We start from the raw sequence: 22863 nt of genomic DNA, 5'->3' as shown, positions 1-22863 counted from the left end.
AAACGTATTACATGTGAAAACGGCTTGCCATTAAAAACGTCAACACTGGAAAGGAAAGCTGTAATGTGCTTGGATCAAATGATTGTAGTTCTGTTTTTGCCAGTGTGTGTTTGAGTCCTTGTTCAAGTGCTTTTACATCTTTTTATTTTTATTAAGTCAACAATGTAAAATAAAGATCCGTATGCAAACAACTGATCAAAAACATGTAATCAGTCTTTTTTTTCCCTCTCATATAACTTGCCTAATGCTTTTTAAACTAAGGTAGTGACTAATATACGCAACTTATTCAGCTTCATTAATGTCATAAAGGTGTTTATTTATTTTCTTTTGACAGATGAAATTAAGAGAAATTAAAATACACTGTGAATAGAGAAGCGTTTATAGAGCAACAGACATGCAACAAACACAAGTGCAATTTCCTCTCACATTAGAGACTTTGAATAATGCAAAACTAAAGTGTACTTGAGAGCATGCACACTCTAGTCTGGAACATGGCTATAGTTTGTGTCTCAAGTGGGCCAAACCATAGTTATTTATAACACTTCCATTTGTAATAGACTGCAAATAATGTATGCAGTTACACATTTTTGGGAATTAGATATTACGTAATTTTCCAAATTCCCCATCCTTTTTTCACCCAAAGCTAATTTGAGAAAGAAAATTAGTGGGAAAACAAGAATTATTAAAGAGTATACCTAAATCCCTAGTCCAACTTTTTACATTTTAGTAAAAGTATTTAAATTTTGCGTATGTGGTTGTAAAATGTCAGTGACTCCTATAGCTTAATGAGCAGCTTGCTTCTTGCTCTGCTGCAGTAATGATTGTGATTTTGTGCTTCTAGAGCATCATCTGCACCAATCAGAGGGTTCATCATGTGTGTATGTACAGACACATCGTGAGTGTATCCATGTCTGTCTCTGTGTGTGCGCTGTCAGCGCCCGATTCTCTCACAGGCCTGATCCTTTCAAATCTTTTCAACACATGCGAGAAACCCGCTTCCATACGGTCTGCCTATTTTACGTCAGTTTGTGTACTATTTAAAAAGTCGAAAAAGTCTGTTTGTTTTTTGATTGTCAATGTTGTGTATTGTGTTTTAATCAGTTTGATTCAGTGGTTTTTCTTTTTTTTAAATTAACAATAAAAAACACCACTAAAACTGTCACATATTTACATGTTTACAATTAAAATATTTAACAAACTGGCGTGTGGCCCTAGGACTACAAATTCCATCTCAAAGCCCCATATTTTGCTAAATCTCATCCTTTTTACTCAATAACCTAGGTTGATCAGGTGTGTGTTGCTACTACAGGAGTTATCTCTATAGATATGTGTCTACAAGGTATAACAACCACACATGATCACAAAAGGGATCATGTGCAGTCCCCTTGCTCTTACCAGAGGTCTAGGAGCGTGTCCTCGAGCCCACGGGCTCTTGTCCCGATCAGAGATTGAAGAAGACTTCTTCTTGGTTCAATTAATATTTATTCAAGATTACAAAATAAAAAATACAAAAAGTTTCTAAATTGACTTAAGGTCCTAATCAAATAATATAACTAAAAAGTAAAAAAGCTTAAAGCTGAAGCAAATGCTGGAGTCAAAAGCAAGAAGCCCCAAAAAACTGTAAAAAGCATATTTATACGGCTTATATAGTTTTCTCCCCTCTTTCTATCCAGCCTCCTGATCATGAGAACTCAGTTTCATCAAGGAGGCCGGCTGAGCTTTTTTCCATCCAGCCTCCTGCCTTCACATGGGAACTAAGATAAAACAAGCTTGTTACACATTGTTACCTCACGTGACTGGGTCTAATGCCTTACCAAATCACACTTGTTTCTGCTGGTTACATAACTGCACGTTGCTCAAGTTTTTCCTAATCTAGCCTTGCAATGTAGGAACATTCAGTGAGAGTAAATCAGACAGTTTTGGTTACATAGGGCATCACAATTGTAGGTCTTTTCACATCTTGCAACACAAATGTTGTATGGTCAGATTACATTCAAATATCATGTCCCAGGAGCTCTGTCGTAAAGATTGCGAGAGAAGGAAGTGACGTAGTCTACACGCATGTGTTGAAAGGATCCGAAAGGATTAGGCACTGACATGCGCGAATGTGCGTGTACTTTTTGTCGCTGTGTGTGTGTCTTCCCGGTTTGTGTGTGTGTTTGCACGTGAGAGATAGTGTCTGTAGGGTTGTGGGTGAGATTCACACCAGGATTGTGTGTGTGTGTGATCGTAGAAGTTGAGCACAACAGCTGAGTCAGCTGTCATTGCTCATTGCTTCCTGACTGGGCGTGTCTTACTGTTTCAGGAGCCCCACCCATAATCAAGGCATTTTTTTAAATTTCCCCCCTAGTGGCAGGTCAGTAGAAAGCAGGGTTTAGTTACTCTTTTTGGTCTAACAAGCAAAGAAAGGAAATCTTGAGCATTTTAATCTAAATCTCATCCAACACCATGTTCCACCACTTGAAGTCAAATGGCTCCCTGCGGACGTTGGAGCCACAGTGCACCTCTCCCTGCAGCTGGTGATAAGAAGTGAAGTCATCGATAAAAGTGCAGTTGAGACCCAGCGGCTCCAACAGGTTACACATCTCCGTCTCCAGGGCACAGCGTCTCTTTACTATGGGACCGAACGGCTTCGGGATGCCCAGATTTTTCCCCAACACTATCATGTTGACCTGGAAACCAATGAGAGACAGAGAGAGGTTTAACAACACGCTCTTTTATTTCTTTGCAGCTTTACGATGTGATTGGCGTAAAGTGCAGATAGTGAACGCACCATGTCAGGGTAGTAAGCCACTGCTCTCATGGCCTGGTCTATTTCCACCAGCTTGAAAAGGATTGGTAAGTCAATGATGTCGCCCTCGTCTAGACCCAACTCTCTCTTCAGTACATCCCGATTCCAGTCAATGCAACTCTGGGAAAAATTAGAAATGCAATTCATATTATTCAAAGCAGTATAGAATATATCCTTTTTTTTTAACCCCCCCCCAAATAAATGTGTATCTATATGTTGTGATATGTAATTACAGAAATCCCTTCTGGTCAGTTCTGGTCATACTGCCCTAAGGCCATTGTACACTTATAGCATTCACCATGGTATTTGCCTGTGGAGCCTCTGCTATATTTTGACAACCGCTATAAGCAACATACATACCACTGAGAGCACTGAACAGCAGCAGATCCATTGAGGCACACACGCTGCTGAATGCTTGTTTACCTCCGAATTCCAGACCGGTGTGTTCCCCAAAACCCTTTCACTAAAGTAACACATCTGACCAGCAACCCTAAAGCTTGACTTTGTCTCATTCATCCAAACCGCCACAACATGTTGTATTTTTTCACCTATATGCTCTTATTTAGAACATTTGTTTTCAGTTTCAGTGGTCTTTTATTGACATTTAGAAATACATTTGACCATTAAAAATGCATTTGACCTTTAAAAATTGCAACACATTAGCCTTACTTTACTTCAGTAGGTAGACGAGTAGACGATGTCAGATTGCAAAGCTCAGTAAGCATGTTTTCTTCATTGAATGCCATTATTTGTCAAGTGTATTCTCACAGATGGTTTCCTCCTTAAACGTGGCTATACTGTCTAAGTACAGTGTGAACACTGAGAACCTTGTGAAAGTGAAGGTGGTCGATGTGCAGCCGCATCGACCCCCGAGCACTGAAACACATCAAATACGTGGTGTGGAACAAAGTGCCTCTGGGAGAAGCACGGGGACGATTGAGCAACACTTACGCTGCTAAGTGGGAGCGTGTACGTCAATGATCATCACCCATGCTAAACCTCAGTGGATCTTAGTGAGGTCACTGACTATGGGGATGGGAACTATCACTTTTGGCCATGAACTGTTCAGGCTCTCTGGCCGTACTGTACATGTATCAGAATAAAGATAAATAACCTTTTTCTAATATTCAGATAAAGGTCAATAAAGTCAAGAATGAAGTCGAAATGTTGAGATTAAAGTCGAAATTTTGAAATTAAACTCAAAATACAATATTGTGATAAAAGTCGAAGGTTTGCTATAATAAAGTCAAATCTATGGAAGCTGACTAGGGCCTAGTCTTTTTCTGTAGCTCCTCACACGGGACTGAATGCTCCACATCTTCCAAACTTGACTGTTTTTTCCTTCTGAGCAGATTACGTTTTTGGCAGTATCTCTTCAAAGTCCTTAGTAATTACTCCACCGTGTTTATGAGCTAAAAGAGAAAGAATCTGTTATTAAAACACAAGTATACGAAGTTTAGCGCAGGTGTTTTCAACTGGTATCATCCTTCGACCCACGTATGCCATGGTCATTAAATCGTGACCCACTTCTTTTTTTTTTAGAATTCAACCAACCAAATTTCATTTTTCAAAAATAGCTGTTGAAAACACACATATGTAATCTTTTTTTAAGCATAAATCTATATATTTTCCTGTGCAATATGCATTTCATAGCATGCCTGTCAAAAGGAATGTTTCTTTCAAAATAAAAGACAAGTCTAACATGAGAGATATTATTTATTCGTTTTTGACCAACTGTACGCGACCCACCCAGTTTTGGGTCCTGATCCACCAGTTGAGAATCACTGGTTTAACGCATTCATCGATACACAGCATTTTATAAACGACCACGTTCTGAGGTTTGTTGTCATATGGTGAAATGTCCCTCGTCAGCTTCGGTAGATTTGACTTTATTAGAAAACCTTCGACTTTTATCACAATATTGCATTTTGAGTTCATTTTCGAAATTTCAACTTTAATCCCGTCTGTTTGACTTGAATCTTTACATTTCAACATTATTTTTCATTTGCCCAAAATTATTTTCTCCATCAAAATTTGCCATTTTTTGTTCTGAGTTGTTTATTGTTTCATATTTCTCCTGTGTTTGGGTGTTTGACTGGAAAACCACAATATTAACATCAGCCATTGTTTTATTTAACTTTGAATCCACTGAAACAGCAGAAATGTCACTTTGGCAGAGTTTTTGGTACAGTTTGGAAATTGTTAGTCATCGTCCCCAGCAGATTTAAGTTCAAATTGAAGTTGAGCTTTTGTTAATGTTTTGTGTAAATCATGTAAATAATGAAATCCTTGAGCAGACGGAACAAACTAAAACATCACAGACTTATTGATAGTGTGAATCCTAATGGTGCGAATGCGACAGAGGAAGATTATTCATTATTGTAAAACCTTATTTTACACATTAAGCAGGGGATAAGACACATTTACTTGAATGAATTGGATCAAAACAAAAGGCTATGTATGCTCATTACATCCTGGCACAAAAAATCAATAAGAATGCGAAGCAAAAGACCAAATAAATGGTTTAATTGAACTAAAATTAAACATTTAGACCTGTTTTAATAAATATGTAAACGTAAATGTAAGGGGTGTAAGAAAATGAAAGTTATATGTTTTAGTGTTTACTGGGTCAAAGTGGGCAAACAATTTGGAATCACTTCAACACACTACAATTAAATTTTCTTTTTTTTTTTCTACTTGTTTGCACATGCTGTCAAAGGTCAACACTACAAAAAGTGCTATCATTATGAGACAGCAATGCATGATTTGTTATTGCAATAAAATAAATTGATATATTTTATTGCTTAATTGTGACCATCACCAGCCCTCCCTAAGGAAGGGTAAGATATATTTTGTTATAGGGAGGATATAAAAAGGGAGAGCAGTGTTACACCTAGGTGGAGGGGGAGGGGGAGGGGGAGGGGAAAGGGAGCAGGGAGGAGAGACTCAAGGTAGGAAATAGAAAGGGTGGGGAAGAATAGATTATTTTACAGTGAGGGTGAGATGTGAAGTTGTAGAACATATTGTGCTTATTATCTTGTGTAATCAAGCCAGTATAGTGACAAGTGTGAAGCTTAGCTATAATGGTGGTGGCTGTGGACAGGGGGAATGAGTGAATAGTAGTACCTAAAGCAGGTAAACAATTACATTTTCAATGATAAAAATGTAATTTTCAACTTAGTTCCTGTTCACTAAATATCATCTATTGGTAGATAATAAAAACAACACTTCAAATACAAAAGGTGTTAAAAAAATAAGATACCATAAATATATTTGAAGAGAGAGAACATCATCGTCCCACTCACCTGCACATAGTTATTTTGATCTCGGAGAACCTCATCCTCAAGTATTTCATCCACTGGTATTGGTTTTTCATCTTTCAGACCTTTTGTAAGAGGAAGCAGAAAGTGAATGTTGGCCATGCACCTTAGGCTTTTCTTTTTCTTCTAAAATATCACAGCTGAGAACATACTGACCATCAAACAGCTCGGATTGCCCGTATCCTTCTTTTTGTAAGCGTCTGAATAATTTATAGCCTGCATCTGGACTGGCGAGCAGCAGTCTGAACCCCTGCGATCAGGCACACAAGAATCAAAGGTAGCAAGGCTGGAGCGTACACACTATTATTGTCCTCACCACTGAGAAATGAACATTTAGTACTACAGGGGTCATCATAGTCTGCACTGCAAAAAAAAATAAATCCTGCAAAATCACTTCTTTTTTACATCTTTTATTCAAATAAAGTATTGAGTAAAGAATATAAAATACTTATAATTAATGTATAAATTATTTTCTAAAAAAAATAGTATGTTCATCATTTTTTGAGCCCCCTTTCTCTAACTTGTATTATAAAACTTTGCTGCTTAGAAAGGCGAAAAAAAGAAAAATAATAATAATTTAAAAAAGCAACAACAAAGCTACCGAAAAGATAATGACAGAGAATGGTTAGACTGCATTGGATAGTTGGGATTTTAAAAAAAAATGTATTAAAATACAACGTAAAAGGATCCTGCACTATTTTTACAAGTTTGGCCGTAGAGCTGAAATATACGTATTAGAAGATCTATGCCTAATTAAATGCATTGTCATTTTTTTTTGTGTCACAACAGTTTTTAAACAATGAGGTTTATGTCAGCATCTTTAACTTTTCCTGATTATTTAGAGCAACCAAAAGCAGAGCTTTACACGCAGTGGGGCCGTGTGACATCATCAATCACGTGATTTCAATATGGCGGAACACGGGCTCGAGAACTGTAAAGTAGTCCCAGTCAATGAATATGGTGCATAATAATGCATTTTGTTAGGCATTGATCTTCTAATAAGGACATTTAAAAAATTTTAGGCCAAACTTTTAAAAACAATGGAGGATCCTTTTAACAACTCTAACAATATACAACAGGTTAGGAGCAAACGTAAAACCAACATTTAAGTAGTGAAGTTTTATTAATCCGTGTATCATTTGTTTTTCATTATGTAACAAAAACATGAAAAAAGAAAAAAAAAAAAACACTCATTATTTGATATTTGTTTCCAAAACCAAACTGAAAAAACGAAAATTCAAGCTCCTTCGCTTCGGTACAGAAAACGAAAAACGGAAAACCTTTATTCAGTTTGTCCATTACCGATTTGCCAAAGTACGTGACCCAAAAGTGTACTCTCATCCGACGCTAACGGCAGTTCGGCATGACAAGATCGCTGCTTCCACCTGTGCATCCAAAACGTGTCCTTTTCGCTTTAGCTGGTGTTGGACACAGAACCTCCTCACGGACATTTCGGAGGATTTAGAGACTCCTAAGTGTTGCAAAGCTAAAGATATCTCGGAATGTGTAACGCTTCACTTTCGGGTCACTTTTGGCAAATCGGTAATGGAGAAAATGTGTTTGTTTTCCGTTTTATGTACCGAAGCAAAAGAGCTTGAACTTGAAAAACAAGGCGTTTTCCGTATTTTCATTTTGGTTTTGGAAACAAATATCAAATAATGAGTGTTTTTTTCATTTTCCATGTTTTTGTTACATAATGAAAAACAAATGAATGAATGACACACAAATTTTTATTTATCCACTAATTGTCAGATTCTCCTCGAGTTTAGTCGCAATGGATACATAAGTGATAAAAGAGGACAACATTTCACAGGGTTCCACCTCAAAACTAGCTTAGGAGGTCTAATTGTTTACAGTCAACATTGATGAACAGTAAAATAATATATTAGAATAGGTCAATGTTTTACTGCCAATTACACTATCCCAACCATCTTTGCACGTGTGGAATCCAGCTTCACCTTTTCCTAAACACATCTGACCAACGAGAATATGTACCTTTCTGTCGCGTGCAGGCACAAAAGACAGGAACTCATCCACATGGCCCACACACAGCCAGTCAGAGAACAAAGCTATGGGGTCCTGAACCTTCTGAGCCCATAAGAAGTCCTGAACTACTTGGGTCATGTTCCGTCCTTGTGTTGCGCTTTTAAAACAGAGACACATGAGCCATGAGTTTTTAATGTACCGCAATGGGCTGTGTGTGCATTAGTCGTGTAAAAAACAAGTCATGCATAAAATAAGGAAATCATGGGTGAATATTAAAGTACTCACATGGGAAAGGCCACTCCGATGATTATTCTGCCGAGAGGGTAACTTTTCCCTCTCACGGTGACGGGAGGACTGACCTCCAGGTTTCCAAATGAGTCCAAAGTGTTCACCTCTCTCTTGTGGGCCTCCCTCGTCACATATCCAAAGTCTGGGCCCTGAATGCATGGAGTAAGGAAATAAAATAAATAAATGTCACAAACGCTGAACAAACTGAGAAGGAATAAAGTTGGAATAAAAGAGACTCTAATAAGTATACAACGCCTTCTCTCACCAGAAGTTCATAATACGGAAAATCCACCAAGCATCCATCTCTGGGAGAATCCAGGACAACAGGAAACTGCTTATGAGGCGAATCCACAAATCCAAACTCCATTTCATCCTAAATAGTAAAATCAACCATTTTGATTTATGGTAAAAGTCACTCTTTAAATGAAACTAGGTCAAAGCTATCTTCCAACATCGTTACTGTGTTGAAGCAGCGAGACATCTAAAACCAAACAGTCCCTCCTATCTCCTTTCCCAAAGTCTACCTGCAGAGGTTCAAACCCAAGTAAAAGACACTACATCCAAACACTGGATCCAATCAAAGTGATCAGGTTACTTACCTGCATCCAGCGGTCTCCTCTGTTCATGTATTCATGACAGATCTTGAGTCTATAGCCACTCCTTGCAACAAGTGACCGCATTCCTCTCAAGAACTGATTATTGTCATCAGTACTATGAAGAAAAGCAACAAACATGTACATTTTTAATTATTTGGGGTCAAAATTCATTACCAAGTCTATAATATAAGTTGAGTTATAGATTAAAGCAAAGTAAACAATGTAAGGAAATGAGATTAGGGAAATAACTACAGGGGAAGTCATTTTAATGTGTAATGATGTTGACAGTTTAAATTGATTGTGCATTACCAAACCTCAGGCATAACGCAGCATGCACACATCAGGTGTTTTTCATACACAAGGCAATTTAATGTGCTTTACATGATTAAAAAGTGCAACAGAAAACATTTAATAGTTTGAAAATAAATAAGAAAGTTTTTCTACGCAGTAGAGAAACAGAGTGGCTTTAAATTGTTCCACTTCTTTGCAGCATAACAACTAAAAGCAGCATTGCCATGTTTGCTGTGAACTCTGGGCTCCACTATCTGACCTGTGTCCATAGATCTGAGAGGCCTGCTGGGTTCATACCTGACTAACATCTCACTGATGTATTCTGGAACAAACCCAGTCACACATTTATACACCAGCAGCAGAACTTTAAAGTCTATTCTGAGGCTGACTGGGAGCCAGTGGAAAGACTTTAAAACTGCAAAGCACAACAAACTGACAGCAACAATTGTGTAAATGTGAATTACAGCGAGCAAAAGCAGTTGAGTTACCATCCTTCTATTTACCTTTATTTACTGTTAGTATTACAGTTTATACCTTTGTGCAACCCGACAGCTGCTTCCTGCCCATTTAACATGTTAGAAACCTCATTATTCCTGTGAGTTTACAGCATTTTAGAGCTTTTTATGTAGTTTTTTTTTACTTTAATCCTACTGCAGGGACCGTCGCGCCATTGCTGCGCACATCTGTCAGCTGGTCAACGTTTGGTCTATGCTAAAACATGTCAATGATTTGGCAAGAGGGTCATTCCATGTCATTTCTACAAATTTCAGGACATACCACGCACTTCGGTCTCAAAGAATTCTGAAATTTATACCAATTGTTCCTTAATTATTCGATAGGGATACTGTAACTTTTTAGTTTGATCAGATGAATACTATTGGAGATATGGACAATTTAGCGAGGGGGGTACAGTATGTGTCCTTATTTTTCTTCTATTTTCAGCTTCCAATATCTCAGGAACTACATCTGATTCAACGAAGTGATTGAATGGTTCATTTTGGTAGTGTGCTACATCCTATCGATACCTTAAAACTCAATCAAATCGCCTCCAAAAATTTGTGGCTCAAAGTTTTTAATTAATTAATTAATTAATTAATTAATTAATCAACTGTCCTCAGGCTTAGTATAATTATACATCCTGGCACGGAGAAAATTTGCTTCACACAACATTTATTCATTGCAAATATTTCTTTATTATACTGAGGCTAATTTTGGGAATGGGGATGTATTTTTTATAGCCTTAACATATACAGGATTTTTTTTTTTGTCTTATTGAATTAGCTTCAATAACTGGGCCCAATAAACCAGGCATTTGTTATTACTGTTTGTTAATTATTTACCTTTAGATTTACTCTGTGAAGCAGTTCACAGCAGGGGCTCCCCTTTAGTTGTGGGTTTCATGGCTGTTGATCATTTGCTTGGGGAAAAACAAAAAGTTTTGTGCCTTTATTAGGAAGGTAATGTATGTACGCAGCAGACTGCTGTCATTTATACTTTTATCTGTTGGTTAAAAAAAAATGAATAAGTAAGCATTTCACTTTACATTAATTTTAAATCAATCATTTATCACTATCATTTACAGCCTGTTTTTCACTAAAGCTTTTTTGAATGTTGCCTTACTGTAATATGTTAATTCTTTATCTACTTGCTACTTGATGTTAAGGGGTGATGGTAAGTCCCTGCACAGACCAGTTAGGAAATATTTGTTGAAAGAAAGTTTGAACCTGTTTTTCCATTACCCTTGAAAATCCACAAAATCTAAATCGCGCAATAAAAACCGGTTACGGAAACACCTGAATTTCGAAAAAAAAAACACTCAAATATCGCTTTCATGAGGAGGTTCTTCGGACGTTTCTGTATTGAAATGTATGTGACAATGAATGTGTCACAGGATATGCCGTACCTGGTCACCAGACCACTTATCTCCGAGAAAACATGGCGCGGTATGTGTTGACAGAAGATGAAGCAAAACATTTCTTAGCAATATAATTATTACTACTACAATTAGACAGCAAACAACAAAGGAATGTGGAGTGGGAAATTGTGTCTATCTTCCTGTAGAGAAGTCTCGTAGGATGAGATTTCACAGGAATTTCCTGAAACTCTAAAATGTATCTGTTGAGGAGAAACCAAATGATCCTCTTACATGGATCTGAACACTGCGTTTTCATTACTCTCTCTAAATAGCGCAATAAAAACTGCAGATGGAAAGAAATATCACAAAAAATCTTTCACGCTTTCATGAGGAGGTTTTTCAGATGTTTCGATATTGAAATATATCGCAAAAGCACTATTTTTTTTGAGCGTCCATATTCCTGCAGCAAAGTCTTGCAAGATGCGATTTCACAGAAGCTACGAGGCTCCAAAATGGAATAACGCTGAAAGCACAATTATACTTTGTCGAAACTTTAGAAATATCGCTTTTATTTTGTGAAACACTGTAATGGAAACACAGCTACTGAAGGCTTTCTGCATTTTTAATCTCTATCGGTTTCAGCGTCTTCAACATTGGTTCAACATTGGTGGGAGGTCTTCATCTTCATTAAATATTGATTGGCTCTCACCTGCAGACATACACCTCTATGGGGTTGAGGGTGTTGGGTGTCATGATCCAGGGTGAAACTCTGAGGACAACTGTGTCTGTGAAAATAGGCCTCTCAGGAATGCCCTGTCAAAAATTGAGAAAGGTGTGATCATTTTATCTAGAACTAAGACTGACAGAGCAATTAAAGGTGCAGTCTGTAACTCTAAAAGTTACTTTTTGTCATATTTGCTAAAGCAGTCACCATGTAAGGACAGCTTTACATGAAACTAGTAGTTTGTGTGAAAAAAACAGACTCATTGAGTCCCGCCCCCTGCTGCTCCTGCTGCCTTTGGCAGATTGCCAGAATGCACCGCAACTGAGCAAAAAGAACCAATCAGAGCCAGGATTGTGTTTGATGGGCTGTCTGACAGCTGTTACTCACAGGCCCTGCCCCTTTCCTGGAGCTAGAGTGCCATCTTTTTTACAGTGTATGTTGTATAGGAGTAGAAGATGGAATTGGTGACTTTTCTGCTTAAAAGGTCATTACTGCTGCTTGATTTACATTATGTTTCATTTGTAATTGTTACATTAGAACTCTGTGGTGCAAGTGTTCATGTGCACGCAGCAGCCTCCATGTGGGTGCTGTTAAGTGACACTGAGTTGCTGCTGCTGCTGAGGTACTGTATGTGCACATTGAGAGGGAGAAGCACTGCAGTAATATGCTTTTAACAGTATTACTGTGATGTTGCAGTTGGACTAACGTTAGCTTATTAGCTCCTCTGAGGGAGGTACTTTACAAAAGTTTGGAGGCAGGGCAAGAGAGCAGCAGGGAGGGAGGGGGAGAGAGTGATCTGAAAGTCGCGGACTGCACCTTTAAGTAAAGATATCTCTAACATAAACGGATATTTTTGCTACATTTCTTACGGGACCAATAGGCTCGAAGAGGCTGAGGTTGATGGTGATGAGACCATCAAAGCCCTTGTCAGCAAACTGGAGTCCTTCCACATAAAAGTTAGTCTCTGCTTCTTTTCCAAGGTACAAGACTTCCTGAGACAGAGCCCTGGCGCTCAGCAGTAGTGGATATTTCTCCCCTAATACAAATCAAAAGAAAAAAGACGGAAATATCTATTAATGGATTAAAAACCCAATAATACAGTATTGCAAGGGTTAGCATCTTTATTTCTGTGGTCAATTGTGTCTTTGAATGTGTTAGTATTTTTAGAGCTTCTATGGGTAAAATGAGGTTTCTCCCACAGTTTCTAAATTGAACAAATTTGGATGTGCTTTTATTGTTAATGGCTCACATTTCTAAAATGTAAAAAGATGAAATAATCCAGCAGATTAACAAGAAAGTGCTGCATCACAGTGCAGGGATTCAGACGCCTGTCACAAAGTTAATTTGTTTCATTCATTTATCAATTTAATTGTTAACATTTACTGTATATTACCAGTAAGTCTTTCAGTTTAAAGATAATGAGTAAAAGCTATTATTAAGCATATTATTGTATAAAAGTGAACTCTTGGTGCTCTTGCGTTCAGATTGCATCAATGGAACTTTACTCAACCAACCCTCCACTTTACTCACACTTGCCCTTCCCCTCTCCACGGTATGTGGATCTGTAGACTCGGATCCTCTCTGAGTCTCCCTGAGAGATGTACATGATGAGTCTGTAGCCCTCTGGAAGCTCAGTCGGGCCATTGGTCCGCAATACCATTTTTGTCATATCCTTCAGATCTGTACTTAAAGAAAAAGAGTACAGTATTGTCTCTTTGACAATGTATTTTACAGGTGGATACACATTTTCCCTTATTAGTATAAATCCAAAACAAAATCTGAATGTGATGTTGAAAGAGACTGTAAACTGATTGATAGATGTCGATAGTGTTTAGTAAAAGAACAAAAAAATGACCTAAATTGCTACTTCTAAGATATATTTCAAGAGAAAAAAACCACAGATGACATGTCAAGGCCAATGTAAAGCAAACCCCAGCTTCCCTGTACAGAATTTGGAATTAACAACTGAATATATATGTTTATATTTAATGTCTCTGAAGAAAATGCTATGTCTATTGCCAAGAACCAGTAATCAGTTTTGTACTCTCACAAAGAAGACTTAAAACTTTATGTAAAAAGACAGTTATAAACCATCACATCTGCATTATTTCCATAGAAATCTAAGGTGAAAAAAACAAATGATAGTCTTACCCGACTCATTGGAGATATAGTTCTGTTGAAGGTCCGGCCTTTTCCACTTGCTGGTCTCAGAGTCACAGTTGACTAAAAGGACGGCTCCATGACCATCAGGACCCCATTTCCAAGACCCCTGAAAAATGTTCAAGAAACAATACGACCAATTCTGAAAGATTACAAAGAAGATGTTTCCTCCGGTGATGGATTTTAAGAACATAGAGAATGGGAATCATTGTGAAAATGATTCTCGATCTGAACAGTAAAGAGGAAAAAAGAGTGAAAGACTGAACGTTTTCTACTCATATTGTCCCTGTCTTGTTTGCTGACTTTAAACTGACCTTGTTTGGGTTGTTTTTTTCCACAATGCCGTCTCTGTCAGCATCAACATCCAGTGAGATCTCTGTGAAAAAGACATTAAGGGTTCATTGAAAATTGGCTTTGGCCAACTATTTTATAGAGCTGGGCAAAATGGACCAAAACTCATATCTTTATATTTTTTTCTCAAAATGGAGATATATGATATAAATCTCAATAATTTTAACTCAATAAAGTTTTGCCAGAAAGACATTGGGTTAAATCGGCTGATTTAAAATGCCACACAGGCACATTTATTAACAAACAGCTGCACAATATGTTCCACTTTTGGCATTTAACCCTGTAAGGGACAGCATGTGTGAGTAAGTTCTGTAGTGTGGCTTGTTTAGTGGAAGGTATGGGTTAGGAGCATAGACTGTAAAAAGAATAGACGGGACAAGCTCCCTGGTGGAGTGAAGCTTTTATTTTATTTTTAGAGCTCCCCCTGCTGACTGGCTGCAGTATAGGTCATAAACCCCGCCTCCTCAATGATAATAGATTGGATATGGGTCAAAATGTAAAGTTAAAATACTAGTCACATAATTTTTTTTCTAAGCCTAAACTCTGCTGTGATCATTAGTTATTATCACCCTACATTGTGTTCAAGTGCTCATTTTTCAGTGAAGTTTGTTTTAAATAAGTTATTTGAGGTTGAAAAACGGAATTATATACTGTATGACAATGATTGACAGCTGCGGATCTTGCTTAGCTCTCTTTATGAATAGCAGTCAACGCAGTTGCGGCTCCTCCCGCCGGACCCTACTGTGCAGACTCTGGCTCCAAATGACGTCAAAGTTGCAAGATGGAAACGCACTCAGAAATCCATCTAACTAACGATATTGTAATTTCATGTATCGGCAAAATAGAAAATTCAATATATCTTAAATCTCGATATATTGCCCAGGCAAACAATATTCTAACAATGTTATAACACAATGACTGTTTTAGCATGTTTTTATCTCAAGCATCATGTTTGTAGTTAGATGTAAAATGTAACGGTATAAGTTTTATTTCACATCTAATTTATGATTTATGACCAGGAAACAAAACTTTCAGAATATGTTGTGGCCGTTTAGTGCTAACTTTCTCACAACAGTGCTGTCCCGATAAAGATATATATCTGGATTTTTAGTTTTTTTTTTACTTTAAACTCAACAGAAACATCAAATTGCTGAGGTGGTAAGCTTACCAACAGCTGTGAGGTGCAGAACGGCTTTGCCTAAAACCTCTTTATCCTCCCCATAGTACCACACAGAGAGCTAGAGAAGTAATAAACACAAAAGACTTTATTCGTGCGCAGAAATGATATATAATCCTAATATTAACATAAAACCTTTCAGAAAGCCAGAAGAACCACAGTAATCAGTTGAATGTTGTAAAAAAAAAAAAAAAAATAGGAGGAAACTACAAATTTTTTATCAATCAAATTGAATCAAATTCACAAACACTGAAGGGTTGTTGCACACTTTTACCTGAAGTATATTTTTAGGGGTAATTTATAGTTTTCCATCTTCGACTATTTATTTATACATTCATATATTTATTAATTAATTCAATTATTCATTCCTTTCATTTTTTTATGAATCATTATCTATTTATTCAATCATTCATTTATCTATTTATTTATTCATGTATCTATCTATCTATCTATCTATCTAACATTCACTCCTTTATTCATCAATTCTTTCATTCATTTATCTATTTATTCATCCATCTATCTATCAATTAATTAATTAATTAATGTATTTATTCATTCATTCATTCATTAGTTTTCTTTAAAGAGTTTTATATATATATATATATATATATATATAGATAGATTTTTTTTTTTAACAATATTGCAAACTGTAAAGCACAGTGTCAGTATTGCATAAATTATTTTTGTTGTTGTTTTTTTTTTTTTACCCTGCCTTTAATACCCAAAGCTCTTCAAAGGTTTTTGGACACAAAAATCTATCCTTTTTTTCTACTTTTTATCAATTTTTTTTTTTTTTTACCTTGTTATCATTTTCTTCTTCACTAGCTGCCGTCATGCTAATAAGCAGCACTGGGTCATTTGTGAGTGGAATGGTAGAGATGTCAGTTTCCTCTGCAGGAGTCGGGTTGATGATGTACTGAACACTAGGAGAGCACTTCACAGAAAAGAATTTGGATCCAGGTGGGGCGCTCCTAAAAATAAAAAAAAAAAAACAGACCAACAGGAATAAAAAAGAAATAACGCTGTATTATCACCAACAATAAGCAGGCCTTATATCGAACACAATATTCCAAAAAGGTATAAAAAGTTTGAACACACCTCGTCACTTCAATTAAATAACAAGGTGTGTAACTATTAGTTGACACCCAAGACAAGTATAAGTGTGAGAGTCTGAATGCCAACAAGTGCAAACATGTTCAAAGCCCACATTTTCTAACAGAGCAGCGAGCCTAGCCCACCCACAGGATCAACTATGGTTTGGATAAGTGTGTACCCTCCATAAAACAACTACCGTAAACAATTGCTTGACCTGACCAGTTTAAGTTAGACCATTTAATAATAAATAAGTAAAGCAAAACTGCTCCTCTTTTTTTCACTTTCACATGAAAAAATGTGATGTCTAACCGTAACCGTGAAGGTAGAACATGCAGGTCTTTCTCCTGAGGACATTAAACATTTCTCTGATCCTTCATCCAACTGTTAAAAACTGTTGAATAAGAGTTTTGTAACGACATGTTGAAAAAGCCCTCCAGGCCTCAGTGCTTTTGGTGAAGGTCGTCGATCACTTTAACTCTCCTATTATCCTTGGGGTCAATTTGACCCCATTCAATGTTTATCATTCAAAAAATAATAGTTGACTTGATTAATTAAAGAGTAACTAAACCCCCAAAACACTTGTTTCTGCTGAATACAAATGTATTTGTGTATGAAGTAGTGCTGTTGATTGATCCAATATTTTAGTCAAAGTATTTCAATTTGGCATATTTTGTTGTAAAATGTCAGTGACTGCCCTCTATGGATTGAAACCCAGCTATTACAATTGATTTTTGCTGTTGGATGAGAACAAGATCATGTGACGTTTTAAGACCATCTTGCGTCACAAACAAACAAACTTTCTGGGCAGTAACCAGGATGTGCGGCCAAGTTGGAGGTAAGCGGATGTTGACACTACATGTTGGAGTACTCTGCGATGGATAAATCACAGAAAAGCTCCTCAAAATCCATTATAGATGCAAAGGCATATGGGGAGGACTCGGTTCGCAGGACAGGGCACAATATTTGGAAAAAATATGGTTTATGGTGGTGCAGATCCATACGAGTCGACTCCCTCGTCTTGGATAATTGACGACCCAGAGAGTCTTCTGTCTATTATGTATCCTGATATCGGCAATTAAATACCTGGATTTCACTAGGCCCTACACAGTTATAGTCCGTTAGATGCGACAACTCTGGACCTCGAGCCTCGGATTGCTACGCCAGCTACAACCAGCGGCCTGCGAAGCTTCGTACCAGCGGTGTCCGCCAGTGGAGGAGACGTAAGCGGTGTGATCAGAAGTAGGAGCGAGGCTAGCAACCAAGCTAAAAGCTAATCCTCAAAGAACGCCGCTTCCTTCCATCCAGTGTTCTAATGTCCAGTCCCTGGAGAACAAACTGGACGACCTGAAGCTGGATTTAAATGCAAGACAGGAGATGAGGGCGGCGGTGTTTGCATAAACACCAATAACAACTGGTGCAACAATGGCGAGCTAGTCTCATGTTACTGCTCTCCTGAAAATGCAGACATTGTAAACATTGTAAACCTCCTGCTTATCTCCAAAATGGTGACTTGCGGGTTGATGACACACAGTGAAAACCCTCTATAGAGGGATCTTTGAGCGTTCCCCAACCAGCCGAAAAAAACATTCCCTTTAACGTGCCCTGGTCTACCCAAGTTCTCCCCTTTACTATCCAGGTGCTTTTTCATCATATCATGAACAATCTCACATTTCTAAAGTTTTCAATGTGGAAAAAAAAGCACAACTGCTCCTATTCATTTCCTTAAACGCAAGTGTGAAGTTAGAACACGCCAGTGTTTCCCCAGCAGACATTCAACATTCCTCTGATCCATCATCCAACTCATAAAAGTTGTTTTATAAGAGTTTAAATGAATATTTTCTCCAGCACTCAGGGCAGTTATTTAACTTTTGGTGAAGGTTGTCAATTACTAAAATGTGGCAATATCTTACTTACGGAAGAGAAATATTGCCAATTTTGAAAATATTTTTGGGCAGATCAAGAAAAAAGTAGACTTTTGGCCATTATTCTTGAAAATTCGACTCTAATCTCAAAATTTCGACTTTATTAAAGTTATTTTCCTCATCAAAATTAGCCCTGATCCTCTTCTGTACTTACTAATATGATCCAAAAGACATATTTTAGTTGGTAAGTTGTGGTGTCTTGTGAAATATTTGTACGAAACATACCCCAATGTGCATCGGAACACTAATAATCCTGTCTCTTTGTCCTAACTTTATCTGTGTCAGGATCGCAAGGGCAGAAAATATTCATGGTCCTCCCACAACAACTTCAACATCTCTCGGCGTTCCATAACCACCCCAAAAACACAATCCCTTTAATGTGCCCTGGTCTGCCACCATCTTCAAAATATTTCGATCCCAATCCCAACTTTCTGAAGTTTTCATTAGTAAGGAAAAAAACAAAAAAAAAAAAACAAAGAGAAAAAACCCTATTGTTTAAAGTTAAAATACTGGTGGTCGAAATAACAGTCCTCGCTGTGGATCAGAGCCATGCGTCAGTGTCCCAGAACTCCAGCTTTGCCATTCTGACTTGTGTAGGCTGGTATTTGCAATGGGGGGGAAAATGCAAGTACAATCTCATGTTTGTTGATACCAACAACAACAAAAGTCCTGTTGATTGTCTTCCCTGTTAAACAAAAGACTGTGAGATCTGTCCCCACCAGAACCAGGAATCAATACCATATTGTGTCTGAACAACAAGTTTCTTAACACCATGATAGTCAGATATTCTGATTCATGAAGATAGTTACTAGTTATTGTGCTGTTTACATGAAAAGTGGGAGATCTTGAGGTAAACAGACCACACCCAGGGGGCTCACATTACTGTTACACAAAAAGAAAAAGGAATTTTCATTTAGTTTTCCTCTGTTTGAAATATTACATCCAAACTATTCTGTGTTGTATAGTTTATTACACAAAAAATAAAGAAAAATGATGTTACTTTTGTACTATGCAGTCATTATGATGATGACTGAATAGTGTAAAAGTAAAAGGTGGGTTATTTATCATAGGATGTAAAGTATCAACAATTAAACAAATGAATTGGAGACTATTTGTAGAATATATCCTATCCTACTATAGAAATATACATTTTAAAAAGATTGTAGACTTATTATATATAAAAGACTTTAAAAAAATAAATAATTAAAAAGGCTTACACCTATAAATAATCAAACATTTACGAAGAAACCACGTCAAATAATGCACACAGCGCACGTCTTATAAATTATAGCTGTTGGAACTGATCTTACCTGTTCAGGTTCACGTTTATTTTGGAGCCAACCACGTACAAAACACTCACAGTTTTGTCATAATCGACTCTGAGAGTACGGTGGTAAACCATTGCTGCAGCCAAACACTTTACAGTAGTTTAAAGACTATAAATAAAGCGTCACGACTCCGTTAAACAGAAGTTTGGACACTTCTATAAGAGCGTTTCATAGAAGTGAATAGTGAGGGCGAAAGGTAAAGAGGACGGTAAAAGCCCGCGCGCTGATTGGCTGGATGCAGTTCTAGTCCCGCCTCTTTACACACCTCGTGTACTTTGATTGCAGACAAATAGACCCTGTTTGTTCATTTAAGGAAGGGAAATATAATCCATAATCCATCTATTCTGTGACTGGAAGGACAAATAATATAGAAATGTACAGAGCAAGCCAAGTTTTATTGGTTTTAAAATGAAATATTAGCACCTGAACAAGATAGATTGTTGGAAATTACCAAAGCATAAATATTGACAGCAAGTTTTGATATTGTTTTTTTTTTTTTTTTTTTTACTTAAGTGCAACTCATTTTTAGTCAAAAAAAAAAAAATATGTAATGAATATTTGTGTCCTTACAGTTCTACATCAATTTTCCGGGAGACTAAGAATGTAAATTAGCCATTTAGGCAACAATCTCACATATTTACTAAATGTTAATGAATATGTATTTACCTTTTTATAAATAAATACATTTTAAAAGAACAGTTAATCAGCACACTGAAGGATAAAACATTTAGACAAGGGTAAAGTTTGAAAGTTTGCCAGATTAGCACAGGTATTCATGCAACAACAACAAAAATAAAATAACATCTTTTTAATTTGCGTTGTGCTCTCATTGAGTATTTCTGTGATGAAAAAAGTCATTAAAAATCATTTAAATAGTTAACAACACAAACATACACACGGAAACTGCTAACAAGCACAAATCTGTCACAGTTATAATGAATGAATCTGTCCTGTCGTGGGAGCCAATCAGCGCGCTGCATATTTTTGACAGGCGTGCCTACGGACCAATGGAACTCGTGTAAACATGGTGGAAAAAGGTGGGACTTGTGGTATCCCATGTCATTAACTCACGGCGCTTTTGTTGTTCTGTCAGGATACGGAGTTACGGAGAAAATGTCTAAAAAATGCTTTTTAACGCTGTGGGTGAAGTCAAGATTACACCTGTAAGATTCGGTTTATTAATCGGTATCGATTTCGTGGGATCACACTATTCATGTGCGACGAAAATGGTAGTATTTTGTGGGAGTAGCGAGTTAGCTTAGCCGCTCTGGGAAGGTGTGTGATTGGAAATTCCAGGCTCTGGGAAGACAAGGAGGAAAAATCTCTGCTAGGATGTTTCACGCAAGTTGGATAAACCTCCCATCTACCCCTTTGGATGCATGATGACACACACCTGAATCATGTGTTCACACAGAGGATGTGACATAGCAGAAACACAGTAATAGAGGGTTTGTAAACGCGAAGTTTAGTGAGTTGTGCTAGCCACGTAGCTTCTGCCTGTTAGTGGGAAGAAGACATTTAAAATGGCGGAGTGTCGGCCTGCTCCTTCGGCTCTTATCGTCGTGCTGCTGAGCCTGAGTGCCTGTAACAGTGAACCGTGTCCTGTGCAATGTTCCTGTCTGAGAGGACCGGACCATGTTTTGGACTGCAACAGGAGGCGGCTATCGACGGCTCCCTTGAACGCCCCAGAGGAGACCTCACAAGTGTGAGTTCACAAAGTGATGCGTTCAAGTTTACAGTGAAATGCAGTGATTTGTTGTTCGGTCACTTAAACTCTACTATTACTTAATATTTCACCCCACCAACAGTAGTGGAGACTGTTTTACCTTCATTTTTAAGTTACCACAGTAGCATGCTAAACAAATGTTATAAAGTCTTGTTTTTTTTTTTTTTTTTTTCACAACTGGTCATCTATATTGTTTAAAAACTGGAGAATGTGTTATAAATTTGGAAATTATACACCATTTACTGGGTTTGGATTTATACTCATCAAAAATGAGAGAAGAGTTTTCAATAAACTGTTTTTCAATTAGATTTTTAATTTAAAACCAGTTCTTTTGTAAACATTTTTTTTAAATTTTTTTATTAAGAAATAATGAATACTTTTTTTAATACTAGGGATGTCCCGATGCAACTTTTTCCACTCCCAATACGATACCGATATTGCAGCTTTGAGTATTGGTTGATATCGATACGATGCGATATCAGCATGAATCACACATACTTTTATTACTTATTTTGTAGTGTGGAATGTTAGGGTGTACTCACACTGGCAACCAGGGCCGTTCCTAACCAGCTCTGTGCATGTGTGAAACCATGGGGGGCCATTGTCTGGCCTGCGTAGGTGTGAACTTCACCGCAGGGGGTTTAACTGCCCGATGGTCCTGCGAGAAGAGGTGGTCCAAACAGCGTGCCAGACTGGCACGGTTGGCCGCGCATGCACACGCACAACTCGACTCACCCGCGACCTGCAAATGTGTAACATATTACTGGTATTTTGTGGACAGGACACATGTGGTTGGCTATTATATAACCCAGAAAAAAATGGAAATTGGACATTGTACTGCTGCTAATGTATAAATATATATATATGGTGTTTCAGTGTTCTGGGACACATACTCACAAACTCTGTAGAATGAAAACAAACACAGTGTCTTGAGGAGCAAAGTGTAGTGTATTCATTTATTCATCTAAGTGTAACTAAAAACAGAACATCACAAATATAAGCCCAAATAAATGAAATGTCTGAAAGAAAGGGTAATAATTTTCCAAACAAAAATCAATAAGCCAGAAAGTGCACATGTGGCAATACCAATTTTCAGTATGTGGAGTTCCTGTTAGTCCTGCACAACTATAATGAATTGCTCAGAAATCTACACGTGTCCTGTTCTCAAAATACCAGTAATATGTTACACATTTGTAGCCGTAAAATGTCCCATTTCTATATGTTTTGGTTTATATGGGTTAATATACCAGTAA

The 22863-nt window shown here is 37.4% G+C and overlaps 2 protein-coding genes across 3 annotated transcripts in view; one reads left to right on the top strand and one right to left on the bottom strand.

The window, feature by feature from the left end:
• Positions 1-1462: 1462 nt before the first annotated feature.
• Positions 1463-22325, bottom strand: padi2 (peptidyl arginine deiminase, type II). Of its 2 annotated transcripts, none has more exons than XM_028446411.1 (16): positions 22153-22325; positions 16339-16510; positions 15531-15600; positions 14326-14387; positions 14003-14120; positions 13382-13531; positions 12721-12887; positions 11837-11940; positions 8985-9096; positions 8651-8758; positions 8383-8534; positions 8107-8254; positions 6268-6361; positions 6097-6176; positions 2774-2911; positions 1463-2672 (listed from the first exon to the last, which is right to left on the bottom strand). In XM_028446411.1, the coding sequence occupies exons 2-16, from the start codon at positions 16372-16374 to the stop codon at positions 2430-2432; spliced, it is 1782 nt and encodes a 593-aa protein (XP_028302212.1). In that variant the 5' UTR covers positions 16375-16510; positions 22153-22325; the 3' UTR covers positions 1463-2429. The 2 variants fall into 2 exon arrangements, with proteins under 2 accessions (XP_028302212.1, XP_028302211.1); XM_028446410.1 differs by lacking the exon at positions 22153-22325 and adding an exon at positions 19867-20067.
• lrig2 (leucine-rich repeats and immunoglobulin-like domains 2) overlaps positions 20945-22863 on the top strand; it is a 29943-nt gene continuing 28024 nt past the window's right edge. Inside the window, exon 1 of the mRNA XM_028446409.1 lies at positions 20945-21589. Coding sequence (XP_028302210.1) covers positions 21408-21589 — 182 coding nt within the window. The 5' untranslated portion in view covers positions 20945-21407. The remainder of the gene's footprint in view (positions 21590-22863) is intronic.

This window comes from Gouania willdenowi, chromosome 5 (genome assembly GCF_900634775.1).
Source record: "Gouania willdenowi chromosome 5, fGouWil2.1, whole genome shotgun sequence".
Taxonomy (NCBI): Eukaryota; Metazoa; Chordata; class Actinopteri; order Blenniiformes; family Gobiesocidae; genus Gouania; species Gouania willdenowi.
Note: the sequence above shows the minus strand (reverse complement) of the source record. Positions and strands in the feature narration are given on the sequence as shown.